The sequence below is a fragment of the Oncorhynchus mykiss genome, chromosome 5 (genome assembly GCF_013265735.2).
Source record: "Oncorhynchus mykiss isolate Arlee chromosome 5, USDA_OmykA_1.1, whole genome shotgun sequence".
Classification (NCBI taxonomy): domain Eukaryota; kingdom Metazoa; phylum Chordata; class Actinopteri; order Salmoniformes; family Salmonidae; genus Oncorhynchus; species Oncorhynchus mykiss.
The window spans coordinates 48,167,437-48,192,302 of record NC_048569.1 but is presented as its reverse complement, the minus strand read 5'-3'; the positions used below and the strand labels follow the sequence as shown (position 1 = coordinate 48,192,302).

The 24,866-nt window shown below is 42.6% G+C and overlaps 1 protein-coding gene across 5 annotated transcripts in view; it reads right to left on the bottom strand.

Moving 5' to 3' along the window:
* The window catches only part of LOC110523980 (AF4/FMR2 family member 1), a 72,027-nt gene that overhangs the window by 29,593 nt on the left and 17,568 nt on the right, over window positions 1-24,866 (bottom strand). For all 5 annotated transcript variants that reach the window (XM_036977737.1, XM_036977734.1, XM_036977733.1 and 2 more), the window contains 6 exons: window positions 15,433-15,474; window positions 14,862-14,948; window positions 11,209-11,245; window positions 8,626-8,686; window positions 5,577-5,739; window positions 4,424-5,374 (listed from right to left, as the gene is read on the bottom strand). In XM_036977737.1, the coding sequence (XP_036833632.1) occupies window positions 4,424-5,374; window positions 5,577-5,739; window positions 8,626-8,686; window positions 11,209-11,245; window positions 14,862-14,948; window positions 15,433-15,474 (1,341 nt within the window). The remainder of the gene's footprint in view (window positions 1-4,423; window positions 5,375-5,576; window positions 5,740-8,625; window positions 8,687-11,208; window positions 11,246-14,861; window positions 14,949-15,432; window positions 15,475-24,866) is intronic.

Below are 24,866 nucleotides of genomic sequence, written 5' to 3'. Positions count from 1 at the left end.
TGCACACTTAGCACATAATGCAAAACAGTATGTTTGATTCAATGAGGGAACTAAAATGCTTAAAATACACTGAATACATGACTCAACATACAGGAAGCAGGACAGAACAACAGCCTCTGGCAAGACAACGGATGGGTGCCTATGCATTTATGTAAACAGCTGGTGCACGATATCTAAGGAAGTCTCGAGGTTTTGCTCGCCTGAGGTAGAGTATCTCATGATAAGCTGTAGACCACACTATCGACCTAGAAAGTGTATCTGTATTTTTCATAGCTGTCTACACATACTTGAAGTCGGAAGTCTACATACACTTAGGTGGGAGTCATCAAAACTCGTTTTTCAACCACTCCACAAATGTATTGTTAACAAACCATAGTTTTGGCAAGTCGGTTAGGACAGCTACTTTGTGGATGACAAGTAATTTCCCAACAATTGTTTAAATTCAGATTATTTCACTGTATCACAATTCCAGTGGGTCAGAAGCTTACATACACTAAGTTGACTGTGCCTTTAAACAGCTTGGAAAATTCCAGAAAATTATGTCATGGCTTAAGAAGCTTCTGATTGGCTAATTGACATAATTTAAGTCAATTGGAGGTAAACCTGTGGATGTATTCAAGGCCTACCATCAAACTCAAAGCTCATAACTAAGCTAAGGACTCTGGGACTAAACACCTCCCTCAGCAACTGGATCCTGGACTTCCTGACGGGACGCCCCCAGGTGGTAAGTGTAGGTAACAACACATCCGCCAAGCTGATCTTCAACACGGCGACCCTCAGAGGTGCGTACTTAGTACCCTCCTGTACTCCACTCATGACTGCACGGCCAAGCACAACTCCAACACCATCATTAAGTTTGCTGATGACAACAGTGGTAGGCCTGATCACCGACAACGATGAGACAGCCTATAGGGAGGTGGTCAGAACCCTGACCGTGTGGTGCAAGGACAACAACCTCTCACTCAACGTGATCAAGACAAAGGACATTATTGTGGACTACAGGAAAAAGATGACAGAGCATGCCCATGTTCTCATCGACGGGGCTGTAGTGGAGCAGGTTGATAGCTTCAAGTTCATTGGCGGCCACATCACCAACAAACTAACATGGTCCAAACACACCAAGACAGTCAGGAAGAGGGAACAACAAAACCTATTCGACCCTCAGGAGACTGAAAAGATTTGGCATGGGTCCTCAGATCCTCAAAAGGTTTTACAGCGGCACCATCAAGAGCATCCTGACGGGTTGCATCACCGCCTGGTATGGTAACTGCTCAGCCTCCAACCGCAAGGCATTAGAGCAGGGGTGTCAAAGTCAAATGGACGGAGGGCCAAATAAAAAAATCAGCTACAAGACGAGGGCCGGACTGTTCGAATGTTCATTGAAAATTTTTTAAATGACGCATATAGTCTAGTGAACCTAATTGAACCTACTGAAAACCTAACAAATATATTACAATATGATCAGATAAATAAAGCAATATTTTCTTATGGCTCTGTCAGTAATCTTTAATTTTCAACAGACACAAAAGACAAATTTCCTTTATATAAATATCCCCATAACATGAACATTAAATGAAAGAAACCGGTATTCAAGGCACCATCAGTAGACTATATTTTCTATTTTAGCAAAAGTGGGCTAAATTTACTTCAAAGAAAAAACAATAATAGCAATTTTCTATCATCCACTCAACTGAAATATTTTTAAAATATAATTGGATTGAAATACAAAAAAATAAAGTGCAAAAATCTATTAATCAAAAACAACACTTTGTTTAAGGAGAAGTAACATGCAGTGAAAACAAATATTAAATTTTAACTTTTAAACTTGAACTGAGTAAAAACTCTAAATATGTGATTGCACAGTAATGTTCACTTGTTTGAGGTTGAGGGTGATACTTGGTGGTGTCCCATCTTTTCCACAAGTTCATCAATGTTCGGGGTAAGGCTCTGAGCTGAAGAAATCCTCAGAATTGAGTGGAGGTGTTCAGCAGTAAGTCGACTTCTGTGTGATGTTTTGTTCAGGTTCATCAAAGAAAACAGTTGTTCACACAGGTATGTGCTGCCAAACATAGACAACGTTTGAGCAGCCTGGATGCGCAGCTGGGGCATTGTGCCGGGGAGGAAACGGGCGAACTCCGCAGCACCCACTGCCGCATATTTTGCCCTCAGTGCATCATTGCATTGGAGGTCAATCAACTCCATTTGGAGGTTTGGTGGTGAGCTTTCCACGTCAACAGCAAATGGGTTACCGAGCAGTTCCAACCTGCTTTTTTGTGCTTCAAAGTCAGCAAATCGGCGTCGAAAGTCAGCGGCAAGCATACCTATTTTATCAGCCAACTGTGTGCTCGGGAACGCACTGGTAGAGAGCTTCTCTTTCATGGTCTGGCAGCTGGGAAAGTGGCTCAAATTTTCTTTCCGCATCTGCGTCTCCCACAGAGTCAGTTTGGTTTTAAATGCCTTCACTGTACTGTACATATCAGAGATGACACGATCCCGACCCTGCAGCTGCAAGTTTATTGCATTCAGATGACTCGTAATGTCACACAGAAAAGCCATTTCACACAGAAACATTTCGTCTCGGAGTTGTGTTGTGTCTTTCCCTTTGCTGTCCAAGAACAGACAAATCTCCTCACGAAGCTCGAAACATCTTTGAAGCACCTTTCCCTGGCTTAGCCATCGCACCTCTGTGTGATAAGGCAAATCACCATGCTCCGTTTCTAACTCCGTCAGAAATGCCTTGAACTGGCGGTGATTCAAACCTTTGGCTCTGATAAAGTTAACTGTGCGCGTGATGATGCTCATTACATGCTCCATTTTCAAGGCTTTACCGCACAACGCTTCCTGGTGTATGATACAATGATAAGCTGTCAGCTCACCTGTCGCGTTTACCTCTTGCATCTTTTCCCGTATCTTCGCCACCAGTCCGCTCCTGTGTCCACACATCGCAGGTGCTCCGTCGGTTGTCAAACCCACGAGTTTTTCCCAAGGCAGCTCCATCTCATTTACACATCTTGACACCTCTTCATACAAATCATGCCCCGTAGTTGTGCCATGCATAGGACGTAAAGCCAAAAACTCCTCTGTCACGCTTAGGTTGGAGTCCACTCCGCGGATGAAAATTGACAACTGGGCAATGTCAGAAATGTCGGTGCTCTCATCCACAGCCAAGGAATATGCAATAAAATCTTTTCCCTTTTTCACAAGCTGCTCTTTTAGATTGATGGACAACTGGTCTACTCTCTCGGCAATGGTGTTTCTGCTCAGACTCACATTTAAAAAGAGTTGCCTTTTTTCTGGGCAAACTTCGTCACAAACTTTAATCATGCAGTTTTTGATGAAATCCCCCTCCGTAAATGGCCGGGCTGATTTAGCGATCTCTTCTGCCAAAATAAAACTGGCCTTTTGTAGCCTTTGTTCCATGTCCATATTCTTGTTTTTGTCCGCGTGTTTCGTTTCATAATGTCGTCTCAGATTATACTCTTTCAGTACCGCCACACTTTCTCCACACAGAAGACACACAGGTTTTCCAGCTACCTTCGTGAACATATACTCCGACTCCCACCTTGTTTGAAACCCCCGGTTCTCAGTATCCACCTTCCGTTTTGCCATTTTTGATGGGTATCTGAAAGTTAATTTTACTGTGATGCTGACGACTGCTGTGCCAATAAATATTGAAATGAAGCAGCCTACTGCTCGGTGCGTCACCTTTGCATTGTGGGAAATGTAGTATTGGTGCGTGTAAAAGATCTGCGGGCTGCCGGCTTGCTGCGGGCCGGTTCTAATAATAAATCAAGATCATCCCAGGGGCCGTAAAAAACCTTCTTGCGGGCCGGATGTGGCCCGCGGGCCTTGACTCTGACATATGTGCATTAGAGGGTAGTGCGTACGGCCCAGTACATCACCGGGGCCAAGCTTCCTGCCAACCAGGAACACTATACCAGGCGGTGTCAGAGGAAGGCCCTAAAAATTGTTGAAGACTCCAGCCACCCTAGTCATAGACTGTTCTCTCTGCTACCGCACGGCAAGCAGTACCGGAGCGCCAAGTCCAAGAGGCTCCTAAATAGCTTATACCCCCCAGGTCATAAGACTCCTGAATAGTTAATCAAATAGCTACCCGGACTATTTGGGTAGCCATAGACTTGTCACACAATGCAATTGTTAAGTGATGTAACAGGAAGGTGACATTGTGTATGGGACATTGTCTCTGCTGGTAAGATAGCAAATGTAGCACCAATGTGTTTTAAATTATGATAGCACTGTTGATATACCTATACATGGCTAAGAGTGGGGACAAGGTGAGGAGTGGGACATAATATTCCTGTATAGAAGAGCTGCTGAACCCAAACCAGTTCATAAAAACAAAAACCTGCTAATATCAGCAACAGTATGCATCCTATTTCACAAAACAAACAAAAACACTCACCGGTCTCTTTTTGCAGACTTTGGTAGTGATGGGGGAAGCAGGGTCCCCGTCTCCCCTCTCTCGGGCTGTGTTGGGCCTCTTCCTGCTGGTTGGTTCCTGGCCTCCATGAGAAGGCCTGGAGCCCTGGGGAGGGACCCTGGACAGCAGATTGAGCTCAATCTTCACCAGCAGGGCACGTGGAGGTCCCTGGGGGGCCCTGGAAGCTTTGGCTGAGGACTCCCGTTTGGCCTGGTGTGCTGCAGCTGCAGAGTAGCTCCTGGGCGTTTTCTGGCCTTTATGAGGGGCCGGGAGGGTCTCTTTCCTGACACTGACGGAGGTTTCCACCACCCGGGCAGGGCTGGGACTGCGAGACCTCTCCCTCTTACAGTCCAGCATCAGAGTCATCTTGGGACCACTGCTTCCAGACTCTGGTTGTTTAGTCTTCCTCTTCTCCAAAGAGTTGCGCTTGGCAGGCTTCTTACTGTCCGTTATGGCGCTGCCACTCTTGCTGCTGTGCCCGGTTTTCGTTTTGACCTTTGGCCTGTCTGTGAACGAGGGGTCTTTGTCGCGGGGGGCTACCTCCACACTCTCCACCCGCAGCCCAGCCTGGGAGTCCTCAGGACGGGGAGCCTTAACTGGTCTGGAGGGATGTTTGTTCCCCACAGTTTTTCTCTGGCTGCTGCTGTCCCCAACATGTGAGACGGCCGGGGACTTGTGGCGGACATGCTGTTTGCAGGCAACGTCCTCACTTCCTGGAGGTTTGGCTTCACTATCGCTGAACTCTGGGTATTGTGGTGGTGTGTGGGATTTGTAGTCCCTGGGAGGAATGGCCTCCTCCTCTGAGTCATGGCTCTGCTGCTGTTTCGGTAAAGGGCTTTGGACAGTGTCACTCTGGCTCTCTGTGATGGGGTTCTGCTGGCTCACTCTGATCCAGTTATTCAGCTGCCAGTTAGTCACCACGGGGCCTTCAGCCTGGACAGAGACAATATATGAACAATGTAAAGAAACATATAGGACCCGGTATAAACCTTAAGCCTAGTCCTGGACTCCAAAGCCATTTGAATGAAGATTCTGTGTACGGGGAAACTGGCCCATGGTGAACGCATGATCATCAAAGACAAAGCAAGTTATTTAAGTGTTCCAAGTGACTAAGTAGTGTGCTGTGTGTTTGTACCTTGGGTACTGGTGGGCTGCTGCTCCTGATGGGTTGTGGGGCCTCCTCTGTCCCACTCTCACTGCTCTCACTGTCTGAGTCTGACCCTGAGCTGCTCTCGGAGTCACTGGAGCTGGCTGACTCCACCCCACTGGAATGTGTTGCTACAACCGTACTGAAGGACCTGAGAGACAGAAAGCATAGTTACAACCAGAGAACGCAGAGACAGAAAGGTGTTAGAGAGCAGTTCAGTTCATTTATCTGGCCTTTTACAGGAATGTGTGAGAAAATAGAGAAAGGTGTAAAAGCAGTAACTATTAACAAACTGTATAATAATACAGGTGAGTAAATGGTTTAGATGGAGAGTTGTTCTCTATCACAATACAACATCCCCCTCCCTGCCACATCCCTATAATCCCTCAAGAGGTTAGGCCTCTTTACACACACGCACGAGGCCCGAGCAGAACCCCTTCCAAGCTAAACACAGCAGCCTCCAGGATTGCTGAGCTCCTTTCTCCTGCTGTAACACTCAACCAGATGTGCTCTCAGAGCCACACACTCACCAGGCAGGGCAGGAGGAACTATTACTATCATGGCTTTTACTAGTATGCTAACAAATAGGCCAAGCTGTTCTGTACTCCTGATAATATCGGTGGTGTGAATACATTAGAAGAGAGAGAGGGTCGCACATTACATGAACTAGGCATAGGCCTTGCTACATGTGTCTTTCAAACAAGGATATGAGTTTGAGTGTGACTGACTACGTCTTAGCTTTCCGTTTGTCCAAAATATGTTTTATATTGTTGTTCTACTGTACACTGAAACGGCCTTGTTAACACCAGAACCACCATTGTCAAAACGGCCACTGACGTTTGATATTGTACAACAACAAAAAATAAGATTCCTACCTTAACGGGCCAAGACAAATGCGTTGTAGGACGTTGGTACGAAGCCAGGCGCTAATGTGTCTTTCTCCTCACTGAATGACGTAAATTGGGCATGTTAATTCACAACATAATTTGAATTAACTGAATGATGAGGTTGAAGAGGGTGATTTAATTTAGAACAATTGTGTAATGAATAATTGTGTCCGCTGTGGTGAGGTCTAATTATTGGAATTAAATGGCATCTCTCCTTGGCGAGATTCCAAATCAGACAATACAGGGTAGGATTCAATGATTAAAATTACTTTTCTGAACTTTTTATGGATATATTTCCACTAATATTTCTTTATGAAATTAATTTTTTATATTTGTGTTATGCACCATTTATCAAGCATTTTTGGAAAATGATTTGACTGCCTGCCTTGCAGGTTGATATCATTCCCTTTTCCACTGAACAAAAATATAAATGCAAAATGCAACAAATGAAAAGATTTTACTGAATTTATAAAAGAAAGTAAGTCCAGTCAGTCAATTTAAATAAATTCATTAGGCCCTAATCTATGGATTTCACATGACTGGGAATACAGATGCCTTTAAAAAAGAGCAAAAGAGCAAAAAAGGGCAAAGAGCGCATAAAGTTGATCTGGCTGTTGATTGTGGCCTGTGGAATGTTGTCCCACTCATATTCAATGGCTATGCGAAATTGCTGGATATTGGAGGGAACTGGAAAACGCTGTCGTACACATTGATCCAGAGCATCCCAAACATGCTCAATGGGTGACATGTCTGGTGAGTATACAGGCCATGGAAGAACGGTCATTTTCAGCGCCCAGGAATAGTGTACAGATCCTTGTGACATGAGGCCGTGTATTATCTTTCTGAAACATGAGGTGATTGCGGCAGATGAACGGCACGACAATGGGTCATTCTCATCACGGTATCTGTGCATTCAAATGATTGATTGATAAAATGTAATTGTGTTGCTTGTCCGTACCATACCATAGCCCCACCGCCATAATGGGGCACTCTGTTCCAAACGTTGACATCAGCAAACCACTCGGCCACACAAAGTCATACACGCTTTCTGCCATCTGTCCGGCACAGTTGAAACTGGGATTAATCCGTGACGAGCTCACTTCTCCAGCGTGCCAGTGGCAAGCGATGTGAGCATTTGCCCACTGAAGTCGGTAATGACGCCAAGCTGCAGGCAGGTCAACACCCTCGTGAGGACGACGAGCACGCAGATGAGCTTCCATGAGACGGTTTCTGACAGTTGGAAAACCCACAATTTCAGCAGCTGTCCAGGTGGCTGGTCTCAGACAATCCTGCAGGTGAAGAAGCCGCATGGGGAGGTCCTGGGCTGACATGGTCTGCAGTTGTGAGGCCGGTTGGACGTACGGCTTATGGCATAGAAATTAATATTAAATTCTCTGGCAACAGCTCTGGTAGACATTCCTGCAGTATGCCAATTGTACACTCCCTCAAAACTTGAGACATTGGTAGCATCGTGTTGTGACAAAACTGCACATTTTAGAGTGACCTTTTATTGTCCTGAGCACAAGGTGCACCTCTAACGCTCATGCTGTTTAATTAGCTTCTTGATATGCAACACCTGTCTGGTGGATGGATTATATTGGCAAAGGAGAAATGGTCACTAACAGGAATGTAAACAAATTTGTGCACAACATTAGTGAGAAATAAGCCTTGTGTGTATGGAAAATGTTTGGGATCTTTTATTTCAGCTACGATACATAGGAAGGATTTTAGATAGAAAATGGTGAAACTGTGCTGTGATATGATACAGTCTGCCGGTGACTGTGTAATAGGAGAAAAAGCAACACGAGACTTGTCTGTGGCACGCATGTGAAGAATACAACCACACACAGACACGTGAGTAGACTTCTGCTATGTGTCCCTGCTGCTGCAGCCTCTCTCTAATCTGATAGCAGGATGATATAGCTGAAGAGTCTATGAGTAAATCTAATACACGGTCTGCACTGATCTGGACTAACTGCATAACGAACGCACACACTCTACCTCCACCACCTGGATGTTCTTTCAGGCCACAAAGGGTCACTGCGACCTTTTCAATACCAACGGGAGACAAAGGCTTGGGGTGCACTATGGCCCCTCTTTGGGGACATTAGTACACATTAGGGACATGACAGAGGTGAAAGGTTACTCACGATGAGCTCTGTTGACAGATGAGTCTGGAGGAAGAGGCTAGCGGAGGTGATCCATAGTGTTCTGGGAAGAGAGAAAAAAAAAAAACTTTACTAAAACAGATGGGACACACCCCCTTACCAATATTCCCTCTAAACTGGGCACACTCAGGACTGCCCTCCAGACGAAATATCAGCCTGCGCACAAGATTGGAAGTCAATTAAGGGGGAAAACTATGGAAAGTTAACTTGGTAACGTTTCCCTTTATTGTGGGAATTGTGATCGAATCAACACAATATTAGCCACTTCCAATGCAACATACCGAAACTAACAAACTATGCAAGACTTAGTATGCAAAACATTTTGTTGTAGGCAGAATGCATCCGAGTAGGATTCTACTGCATGAGCGGTCGTGAGTAGAGCTGCATGAGCGGTCGTGAGTAGATGTGCTTGTTTTTAGATCAGTGCGAGAGCTGCATTTAGCCATGTGTGCACATTTGTTATTTTTGTTGAATTAAAATGTAACCTTTATTTAACTAGGGCAAGTCAGTTAAGAACAAATTCTTGTTCACAATGATGGCCTATCGTTCATATTCTTTGCTAGTTAGCCCAGTTATAAATACACCACATGGACAAAAGTATGTGGACACCTGGAAATCGAACATCTCATTCCAAAATCATGGGCAATACTATGGAGTTGGTCACCCCTTTGCTGCTATAACAGCTTTCCACTAAATGTTGGAACATTGCTGCGTGGACTTGCTTCCATTCAGCCACAAGAGCATTAGTGAGGTCGGGCGATTAGGCCTGGCTCGCAGTTGGCGTTCCAGTTGGCGTTCCAATTCATCCCAAAGGTGTTCTGGTCTGTTCTGGTCTGGGCAGGCCAGTCAAGTTCATCCACACCGATTTCAACAAACCATTTCTGTATGGACCTCGCTTTGGACATTCCCCAAACTGTTGCCACAAATATGGAAGCACAGAATCATCTAGAATGTCATCGTACGCTATAGCTGGTGATGCCACCTTTCCAACAAGTCACAGCTGATTCCCAACTAGTGCGGTTAGAAAAGGGAAAGAATAGGTCAATTAAACCTTAATAAAGAGAGGCCAGAGCCTAGAGCTGAACTCATTTGGGAGGTTTATTATTTATTGGCAGGCCAGTTCAATGGATGGGAGACGAACAACACGGCTGTGACCAATGACTTTCTAACTCTGGGGGACGAGAGGCTCGAGTGTGTGTGACGGAGTCTGGTGGAAATGAAGAGAAAGAGAGCGATGGAAAAAGAGAAATTGACACAGAGTGCCAATGAGGATAACAGCGGACGATATTGCTACTCCTATTTGCCATATTTTCAATTTAAGCCTACTAGAATGTGTGTGCCTCCAGGCTTGGAGGGAAGCAAAAGTCATTCCACTACCTAAAAATAGTAAAGCCCCCTTTACTGGCTCAAACAGCCGACCAAATCAGCCTGTGTTTGACAAGATACTACGCTACTTTACAGCAAACAAACTTTCAGCATGCTTATAGGGAAGGATATTCAACAAGCACTTTCACAAATGACTGATGATTGGCTGAGATAAATTGATGATAAAAAGTTGTGGGGGCTGTTTTGTTAGACTTCAGTGCGGCTTTTGACATCATAGATCATAGTCTGCTGCTGGAAAAACTTGTGTTATGGCTTTACACCTGCTGCTATATTGTGGCCAATGAGTTACCTGTCTAACAGAACAGAGGGTGTTATTTAAATGGAAGCCTCTCCAACATAATCCAGATAGAATCAGGAATTCCCCAGGGCAGCTGTCTAGGCCCATTCGTTTTTCAATTTTTACTAATGACATGCCACTCGCTTTGAGTAAAGCCAGTGTGTCTATGTATGCAGATGACTCAACACTATACATGTCAGCTACTACAGTGAATGAAATGACTGAAACAATTAACAAAGAGTTGCAGTAAATTGCAGTGGGTAGCAAGGAATAAGGTAGTACTAAATATTTCTAAAACTAAAAGCATTGTATTTGGGACAAATCATTCACTAAACCCTAAACCTCAACTAAATCTTGTAATGAATAATGTGGATATTGAGCAAGTTGAGGTTACTAAACTGCTTCGTGTAACCCTGGATTGTAAACTTTTATGGTCAAAACATATTGATACAACAGTATCTAAAATGGGGAGAAGTATGTTTATAATAAAGTGCTGCTCTACCTTCTTAACAGCACTATCAACAAGGCATGTCCTACAGGCCTTAGTTTTGTCACACCTGGACTACTGTTCAGTCCTGTGGCTAGGTACCACAAAAAAAATGACTTAGGAAAATTACAATTGGCTCAGAACAGTGCAGCACGGCTGGCCCCTATAAGTACACAGAGAGCTAATATAAACAAAACAAAAAAGTGTGAGAGCATTTATAGCGCAATCATGAAAATGGGGCTGCAGAGAGAGAGTGACCCTCATCAACTGTCACATTAGCTAATAAATCCTAATTTGAGAGGCCAGGGGGCAGTTTGTTCTCAGAGAAACACTGCTAAACTAGTGTTTTAAACTTGATGCATGTAACATGATATACCAAGTGAGTGTAGACTCCCATTCCCCCACATTAACTTACTTTGTCCTGGAAATGCAGGTGGGACATGCTGTGCTTCCTGTGAGGGGACAAAGTAGAGGCAAACAGCCTTAGTGAACACACATACAGTGAACACACTCACAGATATGCTTTTCCACACAGGACTTGCAGTAAGTTGTCTGTGAAAAAATAAAAAAATAATGTACAAAATTTAACTGGGCAATGTTTATATGACCTTGTTTCAAACAGTCCCATTTTTACCCCATTCTTGCCGGCATAAGCCTTTTATATCCTGTGCGCATGCACCATTGAAGAGTGGAAGTAGGGGTGGGCGTTAATTTTAATAATTCCATTGAATATACACCATCATAAAGAAATCCATAAATTATTTTAGGCAGGTCGTAAGAAAGATAAGACTAATCAAATGTATTTTCAAAATAATAAAATAGCATATTTTGAGCTTAATTACATTTTTTTTTAAGAAAAAAAAACATTTCTGTTCAGCCTATAGGCTTAGATGGCTGTGCAATGCAAACAAAATCAACAGTTTGTATCTGTCAATCATCACGTAAGATAGTTAAAATCCCCAGCAAGGATAATTTACAGTGCCTTGCGAAAGTATTCGGCCCCCTTGAACTTTGCGACCTTTTGCCACATTTCAGGCTTCAAACATAAAGATATAAAACTGTATTTTTTTGTGAAGAATCAACAACAAGTGGGACACAATCATGAAGTGGAACGACATTTATTGGATATTTCAAACTTTTTTAACAAATCAAAAACTGAAAAATTGGCCGTGCAAATTTATTCAGCCCCTTTACTTTCAGTGCCGCAAACTCTCTCCAGAAGTTCAGTGAGGATCTCTGAATGATCCAATGTTGACCTAAATGACTAATGATGATAAATACAATCCACCTGTGTGTAATCAAGTCTCCGTATAAATGCACCTGCACTGTGATAGTCTCAGAGGTCCGTTAAAAGCGCAGAGAGCATCATGAAGAACAAGGAACACACCAGGCAGGTCCGAGATACTGTTGTGAAGAAGTTTAAAGCCGGATTTGGATACAAAAAGATTTCCCAAGCTTTAAACATCCCAAGGAGCACTGTGCAAGCGATAATATTGAAATGGAAGGAGTATCAGACCACTGCAAATCTACCAAGACCTGGCCGTCCCTCTAAACTTTCAGCTCATACAAGGAGAAGACTGATCAGAGATGCAGCCAAGAGGCCCATGATCACTCTGGATGAACTGCAGCACAGATCTACAGCTGAGGTGGGAGACTCTGTCCATAGGACAACAATCAGTCGTATATTGCACAAATCTGGCCTTTATGGAAGAGTGGCAAGAAGAAAGCCATTTCTTAAAGATATCCATAAAAAGTGTTGTTTAAAGTTTGCCATAAGCCACCTGGGAGACACACCAAACATGTGGAAGAAGGTGCTCTGGTCAGATGAAACCAAAATTGAACTTTTTGGCAACAATGCAAAACGTTATGTTTGGCTTAAAAGCAACACCCTGAACACACCATCCCCACTGTCAAACATGGTGGTGGCAGCATCATGGTTTGGGCCTGCTTTTCTTCAGCAGGGACAGGGAAGATGGTTAAAATTGATGGGAAGATGGATGGAGCCAAATACAGGACCATTCTGGAAGAAAACCTGACGGAGTCTGCCAAAGACCTGAGACTGGGACGGAGATTTGTCTTCCAACAAGACAATGACCCAAAACATAAAGCAAAATCTACAATGGAATGGTTCAAAAATAAACATATCCAGGTGTTAGAATGGCCAAGTCAAAGTCCAGACCTGAATCCAATCGAGAATCTGTGGAAAGAACTGAAAACTGCTGTTCACAAATGCTCTCCATCCAACCTCACTGAGCTCGAGCTGTTTTGCAAGGAGGAATGGGAAAAAATGTCAGTCTCTCGATGTGCAAAACTGATAGAGACATACCCCAAGCGACTTACAGCTGTAATCGAAGCAAAAAGGTGGCGCTACAAAGTATTAACTTAAGGGGGCTGAATAATTTTGCACGCCCAATTTTTCAGTTTTTGATTTGTTAAAAAAGTTTGAAATATCCAATAAATGTCGTTCCACTTCATGATTGTGTCCCACTTGTTGTTGATTCTTCACAAAAAAATACAGTTTTATATCTATATGTTTGAAGCCTGAAATGTGGCAAAAGGTCGCAAAGTTCAAGGGGGCCGAATACTTTCGCAAGGCACTGTATATCCTGAAATATACATTTAAGTCTATTAATCTCCTCTTTAAATTCTTGACATAACAAGTTGTTGTTTTGTTTGTTATTGGATGCATAGATATTCCCTAATAAAAAACATTTCCAAAATGAATACAAAAAAACAAGATTATTAATCTACATTTAGATATGTGGGCCATACTTTTTTTAATGCTAGGCTCAGAGTGTGAACTTTCCAAAGAGATTGGTCCTTTCAGGAGACCAGATAATCTGTTTACAAATTCCATCATTGGATGGTTCGACACCTGGGTTCCCCATGGAACTCAATAGGCCAGCATAGCTGACATAAACTGTAGATAAAACAAATAAAAGAGTTACTTAGTAATATAAATGCTTCTTTAAGATCTTGGAATGTCTCCAAACCATTACTATCCATGATATTGCCATTGGTTGATGTAAAAGGCCATCCTCCAGATGGCAAGGCATTATTGGAGTCTGGGCATGCCAGTTGCATCATTTTTAAATTTTGCACCAAATAGAAATCGTGTGAGAAATAACAGGACCCTAGTTTAAATTGTTTAAGAGCTCGATCAATGAACACTACTTCCATCATATTCCTCTTTATTCTCAGCCAAGGAGTGGAAGAGTTATATCTAAACCAACTTATAAAATTGGTCGAAATGCTAGAGCGTGGAAATACAATTTAAAGTTTGGAACGGATAGCCCTCCAGCTCCTATAGGGTAAGTTAGAAACCAATAACTTATTAGCTAAATATAAGGGCCTTAAAATATTTACCTGTCAAAGTCAAAATGAAAAGGTTGTGTGCAAATTGCCAAAGCTAAATGCCAAAGCTAAATGCCAAAGCATTTCTGTGACAATAGACAACAGCTCAAGGACAGAACTACATAAATGTAAAATAATTGCATCTCTGTAAAGCTTTCTGATTGCCAAGGAAGAGTTTGACGTCAGAAAACAATAGAATGTTCATGATTTAACACATGCCAAAGCCGGTAAAATGAAAGGCAACCTTTTATACTGAGGCGTTGGTGGGACTTTTAAACATAATACCGGTTGGCGGAAATAAAAATACAGGCTTTGTTCCCGGCAATACCTTTCAGACGTAAAGAAAAGTTGGTGACATGCTAAAATTGGTGGGTTTTCATCTTGGTATGAACGGGATAACAACGAACACAAACACAGTAAACGCACATACAGTGAACGCAGACACAAAGAGGTGTTTTATGCATTCCCTTGTAATCTATGACAACACCGATGATTAATGGACATAATGCATTGTTGTGCAACACTGTTTGACTAAGTGGAACATGCGTAAGACAAGGGGAAATTTATTTGGGGAGTCTAAGTTGCTAGTACATACAGTACAGCACATTAGGTTTAGGTTAGGCAAATACCTAAAGCTCAAAACGGAGTATAGAGAAACAAAAGGAGTTGAGTTGTAAAGGTTTTAGCAGCTCAGTGAGCTGAGAGGGACCTCACCTTGACTGGGAAGGAGAACTTGGAGGGCTCAGCTGTGCTGGGTGTGTGGATGGCAGTCAGAAGAGGAGGCCAGGAGTGGGTCATTTCCTGAAGGAGAGAGAGGCAGAGAGAGCTCAAGCGAAAGAAAGTTGTGAAAATAAGTATTAGCTAGGCCATTAGAGCCCCATAGTAAGACAGATGGCCAGGTCTCTCGTGCAAAAATAGATTTTTAAATCTCAATGAGACTCACCGTTGTGTACTAGAGTTCACCATGCCCTCCTACCAAGTCAATGTCTAAGACCCAGAGAGGAGGACTAACTACACAGCAGAACCTTTATGACCGATTCATATAGCACATTAAGCGCTCCTCTGTCCTGAATGCAGAATGCATACTACAGTAGCTAGCTCTGTAAACTTGGGTTGGCTTTAACACAGGAATGTGGAAAGCAGCTGTGTGCTCAGCGACTGATCCCTCTTTAGCAACCCAACATTCATCATGATGATAATAACACTAACAAACAAATTGACCAACCACCACCTCAACTCTGTAGGATTGGTCACAGCTGTGAGTAAAGATTTAGGAACAACTTACCCTCAGAATGTCCTCCACACAGTGAGCTTTATTTGACAGAGTCTGGAAGGCAGAGAGAGGAGCACAACACAGTTTGAGTGACACAGAAATAAGCCAAGAGGTGAAGCTTGAACAACACATACATAACATAGGCATGGTGGTCTATACTATGAAACCACTATGACCATGTGACTTTCACGTGCCTACACACACACACAGCCGCCCTACAACAGAAGCAGAAAGGCAGGCACAGAGTGAACTCTTGTGTGACCTCACACCTGATACAGTCCAGTAAGCTTGAGGAGAAGAGCCTTCTCAGAGGTTAGACTGAGGCTTGGAGAGGGTGTGTGTGTGTACGTGTGTGTGTGTGTGTGTGTGTATAAGTTTGTGTGTCTGTGTGGGCACAGAATTTCATTTCAAGTTTGACCAATCACAGAATCTGCCCTTTTGGGTGTAGGCTTATTTTTCATATTTTACCGGCCTAAATGTCCATTTCATTCTGTTAATTCTTCAAATACAAAAATCATGTGAAAAATCATTAAAACAATTACCAGGAACCTCTTAAGTTGCTAATCATTAAAAAAATGTTTTTAGTGCACAGAAGTGTCAACTTTATGGCCCATATATTTATAGGAATATGAACAAGGCATACATCCAGGAATGATGCCGTGTGCATCAAATAATTTTATCAGAATAACATTCTGACAACACAAACTCTGTTGTGATGCCACTTCAGCCGATAGTCAGCTGTGCAAGGCAGTTAAGTGAAACATTTGAATTTAAACTGATGTATTTCAGTAGCCTTATACAGTACAAACTAAGGTCATGCCTACACTTGACACTTACAGTGGGTTGCTCAACTTAAAGTTGTCCGATTTTGCTACAGGACTTAGAGGTAATTTGTGGTTTAGTACAGTACCCTGTGTCACTACTTTATTGCTCCAGACCAGCGCAAGGGGGAGTTAGAGCACAGATTATGCTTTTGGGTCCCAAGGCGCTACTGTGTGTCTCTGACAATGAATGGGCAACATAAACCAAATAGATAGAAACTGATAATTACGCACGACTTCAGTGTTACTTACTAAAACGTGTTACACTAAAGCTTTTATTCTAAGAGAAAATTAGACTACAATTAGGGTGTGGAAATGTTAGGATTATTTTGCTCTTACTGTAGCCTACTCCCGACCGGTCACGTTGTACAGCGCCTGAGAGGTGCAGCGGTCTAAGACACTGTGTTGCTCCAGATGCTGGTTCAATACCCGTGCCGGCCTCAACTGGGAGACCCATGAGATAACTGTAGGCTTTTAGTTTCTCTCCCTCTAAAAACAGAAATAATTCTAAATAACAAAATGGCTTTATTTACAACTGTCTCTCCCCATGTTCAAGAACAACCTTTTTCCTTGCTCAATTTACATTATTCGAAAACAAAATAATCTCCAAAACTTGTTTTAATGCGATTATTATTATCATCATCATCATCCATTTAGAATTATATAAAAGCTCTTTGTCTATTCTCACAGATATATTAACCCTGTTATTAGCAGGCCAATCTATATTGGTCATGGCTCCCGAGAGGTGCACAATGGGATTGCCTTGCAGTTCTCTTGAAGATGGACCTAGTCCATGGGGAAGGGAGGAGGTGGACCCCCACCCGACCCCACTGGGCCTAACAGAGCAACACTAAGGGGCATTGCACTAATGGCACTGAAACGTTGCTGCTGTTCTTATTGCCAGTCTACACGTCCAAACTAAAACTGTGTAACTAATAATGGTGTGAAAAATGCCCCTTAGATATGAATTTGGAGGACACATCTTAAATATTAAACCATTAGACCTCTCACTAAAAGGCGTCAGTAAAAAGTTATACTTAAATCCGAACTGGATTTAATGAAAAATGACATGAAAAGCACACATTTGTAAATCCCAAACTATCAAAGTATTTGGAACGGTAGATACAAATTATTTGTGACATTGTGGTTACAATAAAGAATGTAAAAAGAGGCTGTGTTTTTATTTACAGTAGTGATGGACATCTGGAGGCATTTTGCATTTCTTCATCAACATCTTTCAGCTTCGTTAATAAAATAACGAGAAAAAAGATATTCAAAACGCAAGAAACAATGTGGTCCCAGAAACACCTCTCTGACATAGGGTCCAGCATATCTCTTGACGATTTCTTCCCCAAAGAAATCTTGAGCCGTGAAACCTGAAAAAGGAGGCAAAAGTGAATTACTGTGGAAACAATATAGCAGTCCGTGAGGTGTAGGCTACAATATTTTATTTACCTTTTGCTTGTAAATAGCCTAACTTATAAAAATCGAAAAAATAAATTATACATATATATATTTTTAACATGTCTTACCGAGCCTTTCCATAAGTCCACACAAGTTTCTTCAACGGTCTTCTGACTGTGATTAGAGCGATGGCGATGTACTGTGAAGCCAGCAGATTACATATGACCTTCGCCGATCGCTCATCATCTTCACTCATCAGTGGAAATTCGGGCGACAGCTGATGCATTGGTCCAGAGCCAGGCAGTATTGGCATGTTTACTACAGTACATACTGTAGGCTGTTTACTTGTCAGACTGCACAGTAACCTAATAAACAAATGCAGGCAGCTTCTAGCTTCAAAATGCTTTACTATCCAAAATGTTTAAATTGCGTATGGGTGAACTCATGCAACCGCAAAATGTTGGATAAAGCTGTACATTACTGTATTACTTCATGCTTTCCTTCATAAAATTATTAAAAAATAATCTTTCAAAATGCAGATGTTTATTTAGCTATGGATCCATAATGAATTACTATGGGAATAATATCACAGAATTACAGAAATATTGTAACAAAGTTGTCTAATGAAGGTAAACAAATTGTGGCTTAATTGGAAAATACTCTTTCAAAACACACATGGTTATGTTGTACAGCGCCATTATGGCTATTAGCAAAACAATAGACATAACTAGGAGGGTAGGGGGAGAATTCTTTCATCAAATGTATTTCTTAGTTAGGGTGGCTGTATCACAACCGGCCATGATTGGTTGCAATTTCAGTTTAATCCACCAGAAAAAGACAGAACAAATAATACAACAAATATTGTGGTGAAACACAAATATACTATTTGATTAAAAAAATTATGAATTGGAACCTTTACCATGTGGAAGGATAAAACGTATTATTAACCCTGTTTTCCACAAGCATGGCAGGCTGTGAATTCTGTAAACAACGTTTCTAGGATGGGCTATTAGCAGGACAATATACATTGGTCATGGCTCCTGAGTGGCGCAGTGGTCTAAGGCACTGCATCTCAGTGCAACAGACATCACTACAGTCCCTGGTTCGAATCCAGGCTGTATCACATCCAGGCTGACCGTGATTGGGTCATAGGGCGGCGCACAATTGTCCCAGTGTCATCCGGGTTAAGGAAGGTTTTGACTGGCCGGGATGTCTTTCTGTTCCTCTAAAAACAGAAATAAATATTTTAGCCTTTATTCAGATTACAAAATGCTCACTTTATTTTGTTTTCCAAAAAAAACTAATCTTAAAAATATTGTTATATATAGCCTACCCGCCGTGGATGACTATTTCAGCACCGTTCCCCGCTGTTCTGAGACAAGCATGGAGAAACAAAAAAAAAATCTAATATATTCCATGATATTCTTAAGATATGTGTTGACTGAACATAAGCAAGTGATGTCTGCTAAATAATCAAGTTGATGCAGTCATATAGACACAGCACCTACATAAAGCTACGTATGGGCGACCTCATGAAACCGCAAAATGTTGGATGAAGCATATACAGTACAGTACAATTTCTTCATCACCATCTTTATGCTTTAGTTAACAAAATGATACAAATACTCATTCAAAAATGCAGATGTTTATTTCCTTATGGATCCATAAATTACTGTGGGAATAAATATTACTGAATGACAGAAATAATGGAACATATTAGGCAAATAAAGGTAAACAAATTGTTGACAACTGGAAAATACTATTATTTTGGCCTTTATTTTGATTACAAATCGCGGACTTTCGTTTTTTTGAAAAACAAATAAGTATCATTATACACTGCTCAAAAAAATAAAGGGAACACTTAAACAACACAATGTAACTCCAAGTCAATCACACTTCTGTGAAATCAAACTGTCCACTTAGGAAGCAACACTGATTCACAATGAATGTTGCATGCGGTTGTGCAAATGGAATAGACAACAGCTGGCAATTATAGGCAATTAGCAAGACACCCCCAATAAAGGAGTGGTTCTGCAGGTGGTGACAAAAGACCACTTCTCAGTTCCTATGCTTCCTGGCTGATGTTTTGGTCACTTGAATGCTGGCGGTGCTTTCACTCTAGTGGTAGCATGAGACGGAGTCTACAACCCACACAAGTGGCTCAGGTAGTGCAGCTCATCCAGGATGGGACATCAATGCGAGGTGTGGCAAGAAGGTTTGCTGTGTCTGTCAGCGTAGTGTCCAGAGCATGGAGGCGCTATCAGGAGACAGGCCAGTACATCAGGAGACGTTGCCCTCCTACGGCCTCCTCCACAACCCAGCAGCAGGACCGCTACCAGAGCCCTGCAAAATGACCTCCAGCAGGCCACAAATGTGCATGTGTCTGCTCAAACGGTCAGAAACAGACTCCATGAGGGTGGTATGAGGGCCCAACGTCCACAGGTGGGGGTTGTGCTTACAGCCCAACACCGTGCAGGACGTTTGGTATTTGCCAGAGAACACCAAGATTGGAAAATTCACCACTGGCGCCCTGTGCTCTTCAAAGATGAAAGCAGGTTCACACTGAGCACGTAACAGACGTGACAGAGTCTGGAGACGCCGTGGAGAACGTTCTGCTGCCTGCAACATCCTCCAGCATGACCGGTTTGGCGGTGGGTCAGTCATGGTGTGGGGTGGCATTTCTTTGGGGGGCCACACAGCCCTCCATGTGCTCGCCAGAGGTAGCCTGACTGCCATTAGGTACCGAGATGAGATCCTCAGACCCCTTGTGAGACCATATGCTGGTGCGGTTGGCCCTGGGTTGCTCCTCATGCAAGACAATGCTAGACCTCATGTGGCTGGAGTGTGTCAGCAGTTCCTGCAAGAGGAAGGCATTGATGCTATGGACTGGCCCGCCCGTTCCCCAGACCGGAATCCAATTGAGCACATCATGTCTCGCTCCATCCACCAATGCCACGTTGCACCACAGACTCTCCAGGAGTTGGCGGATGCTTTAGTCCAGCTCTGGGAGGAGATCCCTCAGGAGACCATCCGCCACCTCATCAGGAGCATGCCCAGGCGTTGTAGGGAGGTCATACAGGCACGTGGAGGCCACACACACACACACACACACTACTGAGCCTCATTTTGACTTGTATTAAGGACATTACATCAAAGTTGGATCAGCCTGTAGTGTGGTTTTCCACTTTAATTTTGAGTGCGACTCCAAATCCAGACCTCCATGGGTTGATAAATTTGATTTCCATTGATAATTTGTGTGATTTTGTTGTCAGCACATTCAACTATGTAAAGAAAAAAGTATTTAATAAGAATATTTCATTCAGATCTAGGATGTGTTATTTTAGTGTTCCCTTAATTTTTTTGAGCAGTGTATATTATCAAGTTGATGGCACAGTCATATAGCCCCGGCATCTAAATAAAGCTGAGTGACTCACTCATTCATAGCTCTGGATTAAAAATAAATAAATGCAAACATTCTTTCTGATAGTCTAACTTTTCATGGCTGCAGGGGCAGTATTGAGTAGCTTGGATGAAAAGGTGCCCATTGTAAAACGGCCAGCTCCTCAGTCTCAGTTGCTAATATATGCATATTATTAGTATTGGATAGAAAACACTCTGAAGTTTCTAAAACTGTTTGAATTATGTCTGTGAGTATAACAGAACTCATATTGCAGGCAAAAACCTGAGAAAATCCACTTCCTGTTTGGATTTTTTTCTGGGGGTGGCAGATTTTCAACCTAGCTCTCATTGAAATTACAGCGAGATATGGATGAGTTCACACTTCCTACGCCTTTCCCTAGATGATGTCAACAGAACTTTGTCTGATGACTCTAATGTGAAGGGGGGGGGGGGGGAGGAAACATTTATCATGTATTTTCTGGTTTCTGTTGACTGCAACATGGAGGCTAATTTTTCTATTGTTCTGAGCGCCGTCTCAGCTTATTGCATGTTTCTTTTTCCGTAAAGTGTTTTTGAAATCTGACACAGCAGTTGCATTAAGGAGAGGTATATCTATAATTCCATTCATATAACTTGTATCCGTCTTTCGGATGGGACGTTAAACAAAGATCCCATGGCACTTATCGTAAAAGTAGGGGTGTTAACCCCGGTGTCCTGGCTAAATTCCCAATCTGGCCCCCAAACCATCACGGTCACCTAATAACCCCCAGTTAACAATTGGCTCATTAATCCCCCTCCTCTCCCTTGTAACTATTCCCCAGGTCATTTCTGCAAATGAGAATGTGTTCTCAGTCAACTTACCTGGTAAAATAATGGATAAATAAATAAAAATCATCATCATCTAAATTTATGATGAGTATTTCTGTTGAATGATGTGGCTATGTAAATTTGAACATGAATTACATGCCTATTTAAGATTACTCTGTTTTTCGTACGATGTACCCAATGACTAATGAAAACTTGCTATGTCCTCATTGTGGTTTTACCGACGTGTTTCATACGTCTTATTTATACACTTTTGTCATATTTATGAAATGCATATTGAACAGCAATTATTGAATGCTATCAAATGTTTCTCAAATATGCCCTCTGGTGGTCAAACTAGCCCTAACTAGCATTAATGGTAACAGTGGCTGACAAATAACATGCCTTAGAATTCTGCGGCACCATGCAAGCTATGCTGAAGTACGCTGCAACTTTTAAAAGGTAGAACCACGTGTCGTACACGCCGATCTAGAGCCTCCAAAACATGCTCAATGGGTGACGTGTCTGGTGAGCATGGAAGAACTGGGACATTTTCAGCTTCCAGGAAGTGTACAGATCCTTTATAATGCTGAAACATTAGATGAGGGCGGCAGATGAAGACACGACAATGGGCCATTCTCGTCACGATATCTATGCATTCAAATTGCCATCGATAAAATTAAATTGTGTTCGCTGCCCATACTATAACCCCACCACCATGTCAACTTTGTAAACAGAGTGCCCATCAGCAAACCGCACGCCCACACAATGCCATACACGTGGTCGGAGATTGTGAGGCCGGTTAAACGTATTGACAAATTCTCTAAAACGTCATTGGAGGCAGATTATGGAGAAATCAATTATCTGGCAACAGCTCTGGTGGGCATTCCTGTAGTCAGCATGCTAATTGCACGCTCCCTCAACATTTTCAGCATTGTGTTGTGTGACAACTGCACATTTATTTTGTCCCCAGCACAAGGTGCACCTGTGTAAGGATCATGCTGCTTAATCAGCTTTTTGATATGCCACACCTGTCAGGTGGATGGATTATCTTGACAAAAGGCAAAAATGCTCACTAACGGATATAAACCAATTTGTACACAACATTTGAGAGAAATAAAAATGTTGTGCTTATGCAACATTTCTGGTATCTTTCATTTCAGCTCATGAAGTATGGGACCAGCACTTTATATTTTTTTACAGTGTATATAAACCCCCCATGCATTGGTTGTGCCCTCCACCCCTTTACACATAAGTTAGTCAATTGCGGCAGTACTTTTAATTAAACTGCCTCCACGTACAGTATTATATAGAGCCATTAGTGCATGGAATGCCGTTCCATCTCCTATTGCTCAAATAAACAGCAAACCTGGTTGGGATAAAAAAAATAAAAAAAACAGTTGAAGCAACATCTCACAGCACAAAGCCCCCCCCCTCCTGCATGTGTCTTTGAAAAAAATGATTTAGTTTGGTCTTTGTCTATTCATGTTCTGTATTACGTCATGTTTCATGTTTAGTGTGGACCTTAGGAAGAGTAGCTGCTGCTTTTGCAACATCTAATGGAGATCCTAATAAAATATCCCAAATTTGTCGACCAGGCATTTTTTTGTTTTACCTTTATTTAACCAGGGCCTTATGGCCCGCAGGTCAAAAGTAGTGCTCCATGTAGGGGGCGGGGAACAATTTGGGACACAACCCTAGTCCCAACCTAGAACAGAAGAACTGGCAAACCACAGACAAGACTTCTCCTTTCCCCTTCTCTCTCTCTCTCTCACCTCAGACTACTGCACCATAATAGCCTAAGTAGTGGTTAATGCCTAACAACTAAAGTACTCCATCAAAATATAACTGTTTATAAACTGCCTGGATACGCTACTTCTTTCCAACAGTCTCAGAATGCAAAATAGTGTGATATAATGCTTTTTTCTCAGGGTCCTGTGTTTCAGATAATGACTTTAAAGTGGTCCTCAGTTCACAGCAGTAGTTATGTAAGCTGGTGACAAAGCTAATGTATTGTGCTGCTGTAGGGAGGACTGAGTGGAGTGTTGCTGCTGGGCTCTGAGGCAGCAGTGGTCACTATAGCTGCCTGCCTGGCTACGCACACACACACACACACACACACACACACACACACACACACACACACACACACACAGCACTAAGAGTGGAGGTGTGGGGTGGCATTGGGTGGGAGGAGGGTATGGCTTTTCTCTCCGTTTCTCTGCTAGGAACAATACAATTCTGCAACGCTACAATGCACCAAACACAGCCAGGAGAGGAGCGCCACTTATTACTTAATCAACCAGTGCTGACTAGGTCATTAGTCTAATTTAGACCCTGACTCTTTATAAACAGGGTGACACACATAAGGCTCAAAGGAGAACTGTGTGGACTCACTGGCTGCTGCTGCTCTGAGACAGGACAACACTACCTGAGGCTAGGTGAAGAGAAAGAGTGTGGTGGCCCAACGAGTGTGTATGTAGCAACCTTTGGTAGAGTATCAGCCAGATCCAATTCACTCCTTTCCCCATATCCCTTGGGCTAACCATTCAATGTTTGCAGATCTGAATGGTCTGGATTGTAGCTTTAACCATGCATAAAATAAAACTCCACCACAGCACAGACAGAGCAGTTAAAATCTATAAAAACCCCAGAAAGGGGAGGATCAGAGCTTGTTATGAGCATGTTGTGACAGAGCATTCCTCTAGAGCACTGTAACTCTCTCTCTCTACACAACACACATATCTTTCCAAACCCCATACTACAGTACAATCGTCCACCACACACAGTAACTTAGTTTGGGTAGCCTACAACAGCATTGACCGTTTCCAAACAGCAGCCAGAGGGGTATCCTATGCATCAGGTTTGAGAAGTTAACAAGGTAATTTTGGTCATACAAATATGGCTCACTTTTTAGTCAGGTCAATTTATATGGCAACAAATCCATCAGAACTAACCTGCTCCTGGGCAGGCTAACTCTGGGCTGATTTTGTCACAAATGATAATGTAGCATGGACC